The sequence below is a fragment of the Atractosteus spatula genome, chromosome 20 (genome assembly GCF_055471065.1).
Source record: "Atractosteus spatula isolate fAtrSpa1 chromosome 20, fAtrSpa1.hap1, whole genome shotgun sequence".
In the NCBI taxonomy this organism is placed as follows: Eukaryota; Metazoa; Chordata; class Actinopteri; order Semionotiformes; family Lepisosteidae; genus Atractosteus; species Atractosteus spatula.
This window is the reverse complement of record NC_142725.1, coordinates 314,172-330,219: the sequence shown is the minus strand read 5'-3', so window position 1 is coordinate 330,219 and position 16,048 is coordinate 314,172. Positions and strand designations below refer to the sequence as shown.

Below are 16,048 nucleotides of genomic sequence, written 5' to 3'. Positions count from 1 at the left end.
TTCTGAACCAGTGCAATTTCTCCACAGCCCCCACACCCGGCTCAGCCATGGCACTAATTTCAGTGTTTTATCTGATCCTGAACCGCACACAGAAGCGTTTCTTCAAGAGATTGTAGTTGATATTTTATTATCACAAATCTTAGTGGAGCAGCTAAAGAGTGGTGTGTGCCTCAGTTTAAGAATTTAAATTTATTTGAAATTTAATTCAATTTATTTTAAGTTTTACATGAAATCCTGCATTGTAAAGAATGTACATTATTATGTTGTTGTAAGTAAACCGTGGAGATACATTTTCAGTTGAACATTATTCACACACGAGCTGTGCAGCTCGCAGGTGATTCACTCATCCTGACTAGGTGGCGCTAGAAGGTACAGTAAGTTTATATAGGGTTGCAGAAACTCTTCTTTCTTAGCGCCGCTCCTCGATTGTTTTGAATCCGCGGCACCGCTAACGAATGTCGTCATTATGCTGCGCGGTTGTGCAGATATTTTTCCTCTTGGCAGTGATTCAGTCATTTCAGATGAATAATAAAGGTTTTTCTGATTAAAATAACTTTTCAGCTAGTCAGTACGCTACCTGATGACGGTTTGTCAGCTGTGTCCGTGTTTGAACAGATCAAAGGATTCAAAGAGAGATCTGTGCAGAATAAAAAATTAAAAAATATTGTTTAACCTCGGTCAGCCATTGTTTCCGACCGGCTCTGAAGAAGGATGGCGGAGTGCTTGTTAAATCTGCAAACCGAGCTTCACTCTTTCATGGAGATTTTACTCAAATCCATCGTCTACGAAGTGTCAGACATTTTCCGAAACAGGATGTGTGACTCTGAAGACGAGTTTCAAGACAAACTCCGCAGAATCTCCCAGATTCTGGTGAGACGGGCAGTGTTTAGAATCATACAGTGTGTGGAGGACAGTTTCGGGAGTGAAATGGCGCAGCTGAAGAAGGAAAACGAGAGCCTGAAGTGGAGATTGCAGTTGTGGGAAAAGGAGTCGGGAGCAGGAGGAGATCTAGGACAGACGGATCATGTTGGACACACGCTTCCGTATGAGATCACTGCAGAAATAAAAGAAGAAATGGATACGAAACTGGAGCTGTCAGGTTAGTGCAGTGTCTTGTATGAAGTTTGTGTATGTGTTTAAAAACAGTGTCTTTAATTTTCTCACTGGTGAGAATATAGTGGTGAGATGCAGAGGGAAGTAGGTAAGACATTTGTGATGTAGCAACGGGTTATGGTTATGAAAACATCTGTAATATAGTAACAGGGCTGAAAACATGACATTCAGACTAGGGGTGGGGAAAACAATCGATTCTTAGATGCATCGTGATTCTCTTATATGACTCTGCATCGTTGCACAAAACTCCATAATCGATCTTTAATTTTTTAATATGTACAGTCTTAAACCTTTCAGATAAAAACAATACAACGTAAAGTAAAGGAAAAATAGAGCAAATAATAATGGTTTAGTTTTTTGGGGCCTAAGACGAAAAGAATTGCGTGGTGAAACGTAAAACGTGTAGGTTAACAATGCGCCATGCTGACATTTGAACTAAGCTAAGCTACCCGGTTTGTGAAGATGGACAAACTCCGGCCTGCACCCTCCGCTTGGAAAGCCACCGTATGGGCACATTTTGGATTTTATTAAGTAAAAGGTAAAAATGAACTGGATAAGAGCCATGCAGTGTGTGTGCAAGCTGTGTCATAACAAGATAAAATATTTCGGAAATACAACGAACATGCGAAATCTATGGAAGCCCGTTTCCGCCAGGGAGTAAAAAAAAACGCGCTATGGTATCTCGCAATTGCGACTTTATATCTCAAATTGCGTCTTAAAAACTCAGAATTGCGACTTCGAAATACCCCACATTTTATTGTCTGTCCTTTAGTTATTGTAACGGATTCGGGTTCTAGGGCTTGTACCCTCGCCGCTCACATCCTAGTACGTGCCTCACTGCATTGGCTCGAATCCAGGTCTTGCCAGCTGAGCTCAAGAGCTAAACCGTCTTTAGCCCCGCCGGACAACATCCCTGTTAAGCGCAGGGGAGGGCGGTGCCGTCACCACACTGCAACCAGATCGTGCAGGATCATAGGATCTATAGGCCTGAAGACTTGTCTTGTCAAGTGCCCTGATAAAAATCAACTTTTTTTTGCCACGGAGGCTTCCATAGTACCCAGATGAAATAGTGCCTTTTGGTTCTTTAAATTTCTAATAGAATTTAAGTAAAAAAGGAATTTTACTTTAAAAGCATTAATAGAGGGAGCAGTATTAGACCATTTACTTTTGTGGACGAAGTATTTCACCAATATAATTAACAGATTAATAATAAGAACATATCCTCTATCCAAATCAGATCTAAATATAAAAAAATATAAAATATCAAAATCTTTAAATTTAACATTTACCTTTAAATGTTTAACAATAACAGTTTGAAACTCTATCCAAAACAATTTTGGTACAATTTCTTTTTTACTTAAAAAAGAAGGTCTTCTTTAGTTCAGATGGCAAGACCTGGGTTCGAGCCCATGCAGTGAGGCACGAACTAGGGTGGGAGCAGCAAGGGCACAAGCCCTAGAACCCGAATCCGTTACAAAACAAAAGGACAGACAGTGAAATGTGGGCCATTTCGAAGTCGCAATTCCGAGATATGAAGTCGCAATTCCGATACCATAGTACATTTTTTTTTACTCCCTGGCGGAAATGGGTTTCCATAGAAATCACATTTCACGTTTTCATCCGGAGTTAGAGGAAAAACGGCCTGTTCTCGTTGCTGCCGAACAGAGTACCCTCGAGCAAATGTCAAAGGTTCCACATAGTTCAGAAAGGGCGAAGTGAATCACCGGGTCTATAGCACTTTTTATCGCAAAAGATTTGCGCCCCTACACCATTGTTGAAAACCCGGGCTTTCGCTTAATGATGCAAACACTGGAGCCAAGGTACAACATAGAGTCTAGGCGAGAGAGTTTTCTCCACTTCAGGTGATATAGTTACAACACAGCACAGATCACTTACACCAGAGCATGAAGACCTGCTCCTTGTCTTACACAATAACTTACACATTCCAGCATTCACCAGCTAAACATATTGCAATGTTGCACTTCTACGCAATATTATGATTTCATTGTGGCCTTCTATTTCATTTCTCAATCGTTTATTGTTTTATATGATGTTTAACAGAAAATATTGTTTTGTATGAGAGGTTCTAGAGATTTTTATATATTTTGTATGAAAGCCATTCTTGATTTTGATACACTACAGAACAGAATGTTTTGATACAAAACATTTTTGTTGGGGGGTGGTCTATGCCTGTTGTTTATCTAACAGGAAGATTTGGTTTGAAAAGAAATGTATAAATAGTAGCACCTTAATGTTAAGTGATTCGGGACACACTGAAGTCCATGTTATTTTAAACAAAGGATGCTACTACAGGCGCAGATTTCTTTCTCTTGTTGACTCGTTATAATGCTGGAAAATATGATGATGCATGTAACCTGCCAGTTGGCTCATTTCCATTTCTTACTATATTGAGTCAATAAAAGATAATGGAAATAAATTCAGCTGAGTGATTAGCATTTTCTATGATTCTAAAGCAGCAAGTAGTCACACAATAAGAAAAAAAAATAATCATGTATAGAAAAAAAATTGGGATGCTATGAGAATCGATTTATAATTGCATTGTGGAACCCTGAATCGAAATTGAATCGAATCATGAGGTGCCTAGAGATTGCCACCCCTAGGTCAGACTAACATTGACTCATATATTTACTTATTAGAGAAACACTGTACATTTTCATTATGGTGGTCTGGTTTAGATATTTTTTGGAGTATTAACAACAATTATACATTTTATTTGAAATGTTTTGCATTATTGGTATCTATTTAATGGAATGATTACTTTTGATATATTGTCTGACCAGGAAAACGTACTCATTTCCCTGTGAAAATGTGTTATTTTTAGTGCTTATTAGTTGTGATTAATTAAAAAAATAGCAATTTATGTAGTGAGCAATACCCTTTTCTGTTTAGAAAAATGTTGGGGCATTTGGTTCAGTAACTGGAAAATTAATGAGGAATTACTGTATTACTGTAGTAAAGAAGGAAATCATTTTTCCTGTGAAACTACAGGTGATAGAAAGGATTTGTAGGCTGCACATTACCTCTTTTATTACCCAGTTAACACTTTCTACAGAGTTTGTTGTGTTTACTGCTGTCCCAGGGGTATTAACTGTCATGAACATGCAGTGGTGTTTCTAACTGTGATAGTCCAGGACTCTGAAGGGGAGACTGAGCTGCTCTCATGACTCTGATTTTACAGGTGTCAGGACTCTTCTCCCTAGACAGGCTATCAGATCCCAGAGCCCCTAGAAAACTGCTGGAGTCAGTAACTGCAGTTTTATTCTTCTAGCTACTACAGCAGAGTCAGTATCACCTCTACACACTTCAGAAAAGGAGCAGAACAAGAAAAGGTATCCATAAGGCACATTCACAGAGAAAACAGATTCACACAGTAGTCCTGTGGAATCAGGTGAAGAAAAGTCTCTCACCATCACTGTCATGTTAGAAACAATAGCAACACAATCTTCTGACAAACACCTTCTTCCTTCACTGATCATCCTTCAATAAAGAAACACACACCAGGGTTTTCTTCCCCATGGCTACACTCTGTACTCCTCAAGAGTTCTCACTCAGCACAAGTTGGCCATCCAGGCATGTTTCCTGCTTTTAAAAAAACTCACACCCTGTCAACCTGTATAAAACACCCCTTCCTCCCCCATCATATCTGACACTCTGAAACCAGCCTGTATACAGCACTCCTACAGCCCTCAACATTTCTCTCACTCTCAGGCCACAGGCCAGCCTGTATACAACACTCCTGCAACCCCAAGTGTCTCTCATCTCCGATGCCAGTCTGTGTACTGCAACCCAAGCATGTCTCTCTTTAACAGATCACCATGAATGGTTGCAGAGTGTTGGGGAAATCTGTCACTTTAAGCCCCAGTTATAACCTTTCTTTGTGCGTTTGTGCAAACTGGATGCCTCACTTAACATCTTTAGACCCTGCAGCATCTCTAGACATTTACTCTCAGATTTTAGAGCATTTTGAGAGCCATCACCTGTCATTCACATGACATCACAATGCCAGTGTGTAACCTTTCCACAACATGTCACTGTCTTCAACAAGCGATCAACCCACATTTCCTTATGGTGTCCTCTCTCTGTTTAAAAGAATGCACCATGTAGCACCTCCAGCCCTTAACACACAGATTCAGAGTATCAGTGGACTTATGACACTCTTTCAATCATATTGCCGAATCATGGCCATAAGAGAACTTTCTCCCACAAGTTCCCTTGATGACACCCATAGAAATAGAGAGAAAGCCTATGGTCTTACCATGCTGACTTGAAAGTATATGCCCTGCTATTCAGTCTCTAACAATTATAGCAATGTGTGCCTAACCTGCAGCATTAAGATAGAATCTTATGAGAGTGGCGCTTTTAATTTAAGGATGTCCAGAACTCCTACCTTCAGAGCTGGGCTAGGGAAGAGCTAACCTTGACATCTCCTCTACTGACAAAACCTCAGACTGGGATTCCCTTACCTTCAGAGTCACCCTTAGGGAGAGCTTACCTTTGCTCCTAACATCACTACCGGTTCAGTCTTATGTCAGAGTCCCACAGTTAGTCATAGTGTCGTACGGGATCCCATCTTCAATCTGTTTATTCTTCATACTGATATAATACTGATGTGCTCACCTTGAACCACTTACCAAAGAGCAATAACCTTTCTCTCTTTTTATGATTCCCTCCGGAACTGTTTAATGTAACAGACCTTTCATGATCCCTTATTATGAGTTCACAGTATCCTCTGAGAGTGTCATTTTAACTTTCTACCTTAGGGGGAAAATGACTTCCTCTGAAGTCACTCCAAAGTTGTAACTAATCACCGAGGCCTTTACCCGTAGACTTCAAGCCCAGTGATCCTGATACCTTCTGATACCATAACCAGGTTGTCCCTCAGTTAACTGGCTAATCATTAAAAACCGAAGCATAACCCTTGTGTTCTTTCATCATTACCTAACCAGCAAGAAAAGTAATCCTCTTTCAATCCTCTTTTTTGTCTGTACTTTAGGCTAAGTCTTGTCCTCGACATCATTAGCTTCCAGAGGAATTAACTTTCTTCCTTTTCAGCCATTCAGATAAGTACTGTATCCTGATTCCCTATTTCAGCTAACCTGCTGAGTTTCTGTCTTTTCTGAGATTAGCGATTTAAACCTCCACTTTGCAGGTTTTTTAAATGAATGACCTCCTCCGAGGTTGTTGTCCCCTCATGGGGTTTTGTAGAGGAAAACCTTGATGACACGTAATCATTTAGGAGCTAACTACTATCATATAATCATTCTTTGATGTGACAGTCTCCTCAGGCTATTATTAATTTGTGAACACAGAGTCAACCCTCGAACTTCTAAATTCTACCTTCAAAGGCTGATGTCAGTGTACGTCAGTAGGCAGAAACATATTCAATCCACAGATACAAGTCAGAAATTCTAACGTACTTATCTTCATGCTGACTCTAACAGTTAGCTGTTCCTACTGCTCTTACTTTACCAAATGGTGCCTTACATGTTCAGTACACACCACAATATGTTAAATACTAGCCATTGTGAATACTATGGCTGTCAGTCGGTCGTACATAACCCTCCACCCAGACTCAAAACTCATATTGGTGTATGAGAAAGGGAAGCTGCTTCCCCCTCGCAACTCAGCCGAGGTTCCTGACTACTTCCCCCAGCCCACAGATTCCCTGAGCCACCAGCTTGCGGACATTCCAGCTCAGACTGCTGTGCTGACTGGGATTACTGGGGCAGCCCAGACACTAACCTAGGACTGACAGTCCGGCTTGTTCTTTATGAGAAATACTGCATCCATGATTACAGAAACACCCACAGCAATGGCTCATTAATTTAACGGTTACCTTCAGCTGTGGTTGCCTAGTAACATACTGTTATGCTGCGGTTGCTCAGGCTGACAGCTGTGCCTTAAACAGGCAGGCAATCCAACTGCAGATGCTGGGCAATTTCCGGAAACTGTTGAAGTTTGCCAATGAGAGAAGGCAAAGAAAAGGTGGAGAGAAGACGCTCTGAATAAGCAAGCGGACAGAGCTCAATCCAGACAGGGAAAAGACTAGTTCTACAGGCAGGAAAATGAGCCCTGGGAAGTTTTTGGCAGAACAGGGTCAGGGCTAATTCTGCAGTCCGGTGTTCAGACTTGTAAGTCACGAACAGGGATTTTTCTAAGTTTCATTTGAAAGAACCAAGAGACGCGATGACTAAACAGAGTGTTACACTCTCTGGGAGCTCAAATAACAGAGCGTCTTGCCCATGGCAGTTCAGGTCTTTTATAGATGGTCAGGGTTGATTAGATGAGGAGCCATCTTGATAGAATGAGGGGCGAATTGTTACATGACTCAAGGGTGTAATAATTGGAGCCTTATGAGGAATGCGTTCATATGGGGAAGGACTGCATACACTTCCGACAACTTTCCACCAGCTTGAACTAGGAAGAGAGAGATAATTGTGTCCTGAGATCATATTGTTTCTTTTTTTTTGCTTGCTCCATATTCTGATTTTAATCTCAGGTCTCCTACCTCACATGACATGACCATGGGTGCTCCTCTGGAGAGAGCTTCCCCTGTTCTCAGTAACTTTAACTGTCTCCTCCTCCTAGACGTCTCACTTCTAACTTCAGGAGTTGTAACCTTCCACTACTAATGTGTCATCACCAGACTGAGCTCTCCCTGAAATGAGTAATCTGTCTCTGTCAGCACTACTCTTCCTGTAGAACTGTCTGTCTGCAGTGTTGCTCATCCAGCTTCTCATTACGAGAGCTGGTATCTCACTGTCCCCAGTGAGGGTCTAGCTCCCTATAAGCTGAACATCAGGGACTGTCCATGAGCTCCAATACTCACTAAAATACCTGCCAGTGAAGACCTAGACTATTGACTGACTAAACGTTATATAGAAAATCAGGCTTTATACTGGTGTCTCTCTCACATGCGGCTAAACTTTATGCGATATTCCTGCAGTCTGCAGTCTTGCTCTCATGCCCGGTCAGACTTCAATAAGACACTCCTGCAGCCCATAGTATCTCTTCAATGCCCAGCCAGACTGTATGCCACACTCCTGCAGATGTCCACACAAACTTATTTTCATGGCAGTCCTCCACTTGCAGTCAGTGCCTCTCTTATCTTCCTTTAAAAATTAATGTACTCTTTTACAGACTGTGTTCAGGGAGAATCTGTGCCGACTCTGCATTCCATGAGAGGACGTAACACAGGATTTATAAATAGGAAAAAAAAATGAAGAGGATAGCACACAATTATAGCTCATCCGAACAATGGTTCCTTATACCTAACAGTCCCTGCCTGACAGCCTGTCAAATTAAAAAGTTGCAGTTTTACTTTTTCATAAAGGTCCACCCTCTTCAGTGTCCAGCTTTTTAATTTATCAGCTGTCTTCTCCCAACTGACCAGGTAACTAATAAGGGTGGCAGATCACTGCCCACTGTATTCCCCTGCCATCTTGCCTCAACCTGTGAGCTGTATGTTTGCCACCCTGTTTTTTTTTTCCAGGAGATTTACCTGATGTGCTTATGTTGATGCTAAATTTGTTTCTTTATTGATCATTCTAGATTAGGGCTGGCTGTTATGTCCTCAAATCAATATCATGATAATTTCCCACAATTACCTCAGTAATGATAAATTAAGGATAATTTTTTTGAAACCCTTAAAATTATATGATTACATGACATGCTGAAAGATCACATTTTAAATATGCAAAACTATTAAACTTGGTAAATGTCAGGCACTACAGTTTGAGAAAAATATTTTCTTGAGGGCACAACGTATCTCTTGTCAAGGGCTTGAACGAGTCTTTTGAAACCACTATGATCCACTGTAGCTATGGGAACCATGTCCTTCGCTATGTAGTATGTAATGGTGTTAGTTGTCTCGTTACATCTGCGTAAATCTTTTGCATATTAAGTGGCATTAGTAAATGTTTGTGTTAGAGGCAGCTGTTTGGGAGAATCACTTTGGGCATGAGTGCGTTTGTCACTCTCTCTGTTTTTTTTGGCCATGCACTCTTCGTATTCCACGACATGTTGTGTTTCAAGTGATGAAACAAGTTGCTTGTGTTACTTTTGGACGTAGAAATGGTTTTCCGACAGAGTTTACATCTGACTTCTCTTTGTCCAGGATCCGGTTTGCTGAAACCAAAATATGACCAAATGATCGACACTGCATCTTTTTTAGATACCAGCTCGTCTTCATTGTACTTGAGTCATCCTTGTCTGACTGGGGTTCAGTATAAGCACTCATGTTGTCTCATGCCCGGCACGCTTCTTTGTGTTTTGAATGAAGAACAGAGGTTGGACGAGGCAGAAGCAAGTGACTGGATATGACGGCTGAGTGTTGTAGTTTTTTTAAGGGGACCGCTCATGAAAACACACAGTGGGGAAAGCTTTTACCGAACATACCAACATAAGCAATATAAGGTCGGTGAGAGATTCTTATCGTCGGTATCGATAAAGTTTCGATACATCGTCCTGTCCTATTCTAGGTGCTATAAAATCCTGAGATTTAGACTCTCTGCTGTTTCCAATGACAACTTCCTGTTTAGAGGAGTAGTCGTGGCCCCAGGATTAGCAGAGAAATTTAAAGGACAGTGTTTGTCACGTTTGTCTGTGTAAATTTTGGGAATCATTCTTAGTCGTTATTCAAATATTGGAGTAACACAGACATTAGAGTTTTCTTTATTCTGTCTTTGAAATCTAATCATGTTTAGTTTTCTTCTGTTTAATTTTTTTAATTTTACTCCCACTGGTGCCATGAGAGGAGGTTGCCTCCATCACTGTAGCAGGTTTAAACTAGGTGGTAGTTCTTCAGGCTGTGTATTTGATTAGTTCAGTTTAAACTGAAGAGATAAAGACCTGGTAGCAGGAGGGGAGTCAGAATTCTGTCTGTGGCTGAGGTGTGCGTGACAGAAACAAGGGGGTGATTTTATTGTTGTCGAGACCCTTACACTGTGTTATTGACATTGAGTCTGTTATGAATGGGTGCAGTGGCCAGTATCAATTATTATTACACTATTATTAGGTAGCATTAAGGTAGAGTATTTGCTCTCTCTTGTGTGATGTACTTGAGTAAGCTTTCTACTAGTGTCTTTTTCAAGTTAAGCAGGATTTTTTTCTTTAGTTGCTATCTATTTTTTAAAACAATGTACAATATTTGTTGTGCAATAAATTGGCTTTGCGGATACGTTACTTGTTATAAATGTATTATGACATAATTGTAGATTTCAGATACATGGTTTTATTTTTTATTTGTATTTAAGACTGGAATTGAAATATTTGAATGCAATGTTTTAACATTGCCGTTATAGATGAAACATTTATTTTTTATTTCTAGTAGGTAGCTGTGTAAGCATTCATAGGCTGCAAAGGAACAAGTAAGGGTTTATTCCATGATAAAAGAAAAGAAACACAACATTTCGGCTGTGGAGCCTTCTTCAGGTGTGAGAAAGCCCTGTCTCTGGACTTTCCTCTCATTCATAGCCAGCAGCCATATCACCCTGCAACTAACAACTGGCAACCCACTGAAGCTAAGCAGGTGTTAGCCCGGTCAGTACCTGGTAAAAACTAAGGTTGCTGCTGGAAGAGGTGTTAGTGGGGCCAGCATGGGGGCGCTCACCCTGCGGTCTATGTGGTCGTAATGCTCCAGTATAGTGACAGGGAAACTACACAATAAAAAGGCACTGTCCTTCGGATGAGATGTAAAACTGAGGTCCTGACTCTCTGTGGTCATTTAAAATCCCAGGGTGTTTCTTGAAAAGAGTAGGGGTGTAACCCCAGCGTCCTGGAGAAATTTCCCATTGGCCCTTACCAGTCATAGCCTCCTAATAATCCCCTTCTATGAATTGTTTTCATTACTCTGTTCTCCTCACTGATAACTGATGTGTGGTGGGTGTTCTGGTGCACTATGGCTGCCATCGCATCATCCAGGTGGATGCTGCACATTGGTGGTGGTGGAGGGAAGTCCCCATTACCTGTGAAGCGCGTTGAGTGGAGTGTCCAGAAATGCTCTATATAAGTGTAAGCAATTGTTATTAATTATTATTATTATTCTCACACCCGAAGAAGGCGTCACAGACAAAATGTTTCGTTTCTTCTCTTTTCAGCATGGAATAAATGTTTCTTTTTTGTTCATTCATGATAATTTATTCCTTAATCTTGACATATAACATCTTCTGTACATAAAAGATCAGAAGTTAACTTTTGTTGAATGATATTGTCTTGTATGCGGGTACTTTATATTTTTAGTGGGGGTATGTGCTTTTGAACCTGACTGAAAGGCCTTGTCTTCTTGTCCTGTGTTTTCAGGTTCAGCATCCAGTGCTCTCCCCAGTGCTGGGGAAAGGGCTCCTCATGAACAGGAGCACAGTGAGGAGGAGTGGGGCTCCAGTCTGATGCAGGAGACAGAGCACATTGCTGCTGAAGGGGAAGAGAAACTCCATGAGCAGTACACAGAGAGCAGACGGAGTGCCGAGCATCCGGACTCTGTGCCCATGATGAAGACAGAATCTCAGTGTGAGACACCTCCTAGCCTCTTAGTATCTGAGGAATTTACAGAGAAGATTAATAATCTGGACACCAAGAATATTACTGAAAGTTGTAATGATCTGGATTACGTTTCTGTTAAAGAGCACAAAGAAGAACTAGATGATTTCAATCTTACAGAGCAGGATATGGAGCCCCAGTTGATTGACCCTGCAAAGCAGCAGATTGATGCACCTGGTGAAGCAAAGTGGTGTCAAGTGAAGTCAAGTGATTTAATAACACACCAGTTCATTGCAGACCAGAGGAACAGGAACACTCGTTTAGCACCTTGTTCAGATAAAGTGGAGAAAATGTCAATACAACACAAACATCAGAAATACTTTCATCAGTCAGTGAAATTAAATAAACACCAGAGCACTCACACAGGGAGGAAGACATTTAGTTGCACTCAGTGTGGGAAGAGATTTAATCTTTTAAGACACTTAAAAACTCACCAACGCATTCACACAGGAAAGAAACCATTCAGCTGCAGTCAGTGTGGGAAGAGTTTTAGTATTTCAAGCAACTTAAAAACTCACCAACGCATTCACACAGGAGAGAAACCATTCAGCTGCAGTCAATGTGGGAAATGTTTTAGACAGTTGAGCACTTTAAAAACCCACCAGCGTATTCACACAGGGGAGAAACCTTTCATTTGCAGACAGTGTGGGAGGAGTTTTAGCCGGTCTTGCAACTTAAAAGCTCACCAGCTTATTCACACAATGGATAGAACATTCAGTTGCAGTCAGTGTGGAAAGCATTTTCGTCTTTTAAGACACTTAAAAGGTCACCAGCTTATTCACACAGGAGAGAAACCATTCAGTTGCAGTCAGTGTGGGAAGAGTTATTTTCATTTGCACAAATTAAAAATCCACCAGCGCATTCACACAGGGGAGAGAGCATTCAGTTGCAGTCAGTGTGGGAAGAGTTTTACTCGGCCAGACACATTAAAAACCCACCAGCTTATCCACACAGGAGAGAAACCATTCATTTGTAGTCAGTGTGGAAAGAGTTTTAGTCTTTTAGAACACTTAAAAACCCACCAGCTTATTCATACAGGAGAAAAACCTTTCAGCTGCAGTCATTGTGGGAAATGTTTTAGTCGATCAAGCACCTTAAAAAGCCACCTGCGCACTCACACAGGGGAGAAACCATTTAGCTGCGGTCTGTGTGCGAGGAGTTTTAGTCGATTAGGCTACTTAAAAACACACCAACTTATTCACACAGGAGAGAAACCATTCAATTGCAGTCAGTGTGGGAAGACTTTTCGGGAGTCACGTACATTAAAAATGCACCAGCGCATTCACACAGGAGAGAGACCATTCAATTGCAGTCAGTGTGGGAAGAGTTTTAGGGTGTCACGCACTTTAAAAAACCACCAGCGCACTCACACAGGAGAGAAACCATTCAATTGTGGTCAGTGTGGGAAGAGTTTTAGTTTGGCGAGCAACTTAAAAATACATCAGCGCACTCACACTGGAGAGAAACCTTTCAGCTGCAGTCAGTGTGGGAAGAGATTTAAACACTCAAGCACCTTAAAAACCCATCAGCTTATTCACACAAGAGAAACAATGAACCTTTGCACAGAAGGCTAGAATTGGACAACGATTCATTAATATTGTACTTAAAAAAAACATCTACATTTCTTCTATTTCTTTTCTAATCTGTTGTGGTGTGGTCCAGACCTGAACTAAGCAAGTATCTGTTATCTGTGAAGCATTAAGATTTCAAAGAGCTATTTTCATTGCTCAAACACTTCTGTAATTTCTATTGCCAACAGATATTCTCTGACACATGAACTTGTTTACCTTGGAGAGATTGATCTTTGTGTTTCGTTTTAAATGTGGTCATCTGCACATGCTGAGCAAGAGAGACACATTGTACTGAGTGCTCTGGAGTGTTCACAGAGAGAGTGTGTGGCATTTCAGAGCTACTGGAAGGCAGGGATAACCATTGTATTATGTTTGGAAACCTCTGTTAAGGTTCTAATGCATCACCATTCCACGCATGATGCAAGCAGAGTATAATTCTTGTCTTTATAGCGTGCTTGTTTGAGAGTTAGCTGGAAACCAGATTACTGCAGGGTCCATTTATAGCCAGCAGTCATGTCACGCTGAAACACACATCTAGTAACCCACTGTAGCTAAGCACGTGTGAGCCTGCTCAGTACCTGGATGGGAGACCTCCTGAGAAAAACTAAGGTTACTGCTGGAAGAGGTGTTAGTGGGGCCTGCAGGGGGCACACCCTGTGGTCTGTGTGGGTCCTAATGCCCCAGATGAGACATAAAACCGAGGTCCTGACTCTCTGTGGTCATTAAAAATCCCAGGGTATTTCTCAAAAACAGCAGGGGTGTAACCTTGGCATCCTGGACAAATTTCCCATTGGCTTTACCAATCATTGCCTCCTAATAATCTCCATCTATGAATTGGCTTCATCACTCTGTTCTCCCCTCTGATAGCTGATGTGTGGTGAGCGTTCTGGCGCACTATGTCTGCTGTAACATCATCCAGGTGGATGCTGCACATTGGTGATGGTGGATGAGAATCCCCATTACCTGTAAAACACTTTGAGTGGAGTGTTCAGAAAAGCGCTATATAAATGTGAGCAATTGTTAATAATTATTATTTACTAAGACTCATTTGATGTACAACCTCAGGATTTTGTGGATTCCTGTCACAAGATCACACACGCTTCCATGCAATTATGACAAAATGCGTGTATGTCTCAGCAAGTCACCGTGATGGTATAGTGGTCAGTCCTTTGCACAGTGACCGCAATACCCCCACTTTGAATCCAGGTGACATCAGCCCAAGACAAGAGAGCTTCCTTTGTCTGTTATTTGAATGAAGGTGGGGAAACCATCTGTGTACTGCAAACAATCATTGAATTGATGTGCTGTCCCACATAAGTGATGCGAAGAAACACTGCTTTATAGAGGAGCACTGCCTGAGTTTACCGTTGGTAAGCTGAAGACCAGTCCGACCTCTTCAGTGACTCTAAAACTTTTAAACTCATGGTTGTGAATTCGAGCTCCACGCTGACAAGAAATTCCATATTTAATTATGCGATTTACTTGCATTCTAATAAAAATAAATATTATTAAACATTTCCCTATACTAGTTTCACTGTGACTTTGCAGGTGACATGTTCTTTATGAAAATAAGGTTTCTTATGCGATCAATAACCGCACCAGAAAACAATATTGGAAAGAAATGGCGTGCCACTAAGGAAATCCATTAAGCAGCGACATAATCAGAAAATCGACATAAAGGAAATGTTAATGTTCTTTAGCATTTTATATATACCGAAATAAGTTCAAGGTATTCTAGTCTCTGTACACCTTGTAGATAATCTAAACAAAATCACAGTACAGTACAGGACATGCAGTGAGAAGCTCATGCAACGAATACTATTAATCATGATGAGAAAAGGCATACTGCACATCTGTGGGACATGATGTTTAGTGACAGCTAAATCAGAGCTTGTAAACTATGAAGTTTCAGATAACTTTTTTATTAAAGGTTTAAGCAAACCCAAATAACGTTTACAACAGTCATTTCAGAATCCAAGTCGAATCCAGTAAGATTGCTGGATCCTTCGAATTCGGCTGAACTGTAGCACAGATCTGCAGTTCAAAATTAGAATACCGTTGGTGCGTTGTACAAGATATACCTCCCAAAACATTTCTAAAACAGGAGATACATTCTCATTTCAGAATGCGATATACAGAAAGTGGAATGGTCTGGGAAGAGTCCTATGTCTGAACAGTTCAAAATAGGTGTACAGACATATTTGTAAACTCTTTCGAAATGTAAGAGCGAAAGCTGTGCCGACCTTTTCATTATTTACCTTGTTTAATCTTTTTCATAAAGTGTAATTGTATGATAGTATGTGCCCTGACAAAGTTATTGATATGTTATATGTGCTCTTGATTGTACTGTATTATTGTTGCTCAAATAAAAAGTAAAAAAAACTTTCCAAATGCGTGCTGCTATAAAAATAAAATGACGTCAAGGGCGCTGTACTCAGATGTCTGAAGCCTGCTCCACAGAAGAATTATATCCAGAAGTACTAAAGAAGTAGAGATTTCACTATGAGGAAATCAGGAAATCACCTGTAGTCCTTGCACTGGCTTCCGGTCAAATTCTGTGTAGACTTTAAAATCCTCATGCTCACCTATAAGGCTCTGCATGGCTTGGCACCTCACTACCTGTCTGAACTTTTTTGTCGCCCTACTCCCCACCTCACAACCTTCGCTCTTCTAATTCTGCTCTCCTTACTGTCCCCCAAGCCCGTCTACATTGTATAGGTGACAGGGCCTTCTCCTGTTATGCCCCCAAGCTCTGGAACTCTCTGCCCAATGATATCAGAGAGTCACCTTCTCTAAACTCCTTCAAA

General features: G+C 41.0%; 1 protein-coding gene across 1 annotated transcript; it reads left to right on the top strand.

Moving 5' to 3' along the window:
• The first annotated feature begins 615 nt into the window (after positions 1–615).
• Positions 616–15,617, top strand: LOC148817382 (uncharacterized). The gene is made up of 2 exons (XM_088938006.1): positions 616–1,099; positions 11,434–15,617. Exons 1-2 carry the CDS (start codon positions 712–714, stop codon positions 13,242–13,244), a joined length of 2,199 nt encoding a protein of 732 aa, XP_088794132.1. The 5' UTR covers positions 616–711; the 3' UTR covers positions 13,245–15,617.
• Positions 15,618–16,048: the final 431 nt, after the last annotated feature.

Coding starts and splice junctions, on each gene's coding strand:
- LOC148817382 (XM_088938006.1), top strand. CDS start 712: ATGGCGGAGTGCTTGTTAAATCTGCAAACCGAGCTTCACTCTTTCATG. Junction 1,100..11,433: donor TACGAAACTGGAGCTGTCAG/GTTAGTGCAGTG, acceptor CTGTGTTTTCAG/GTTCAGCATCCAGTGCTCTC.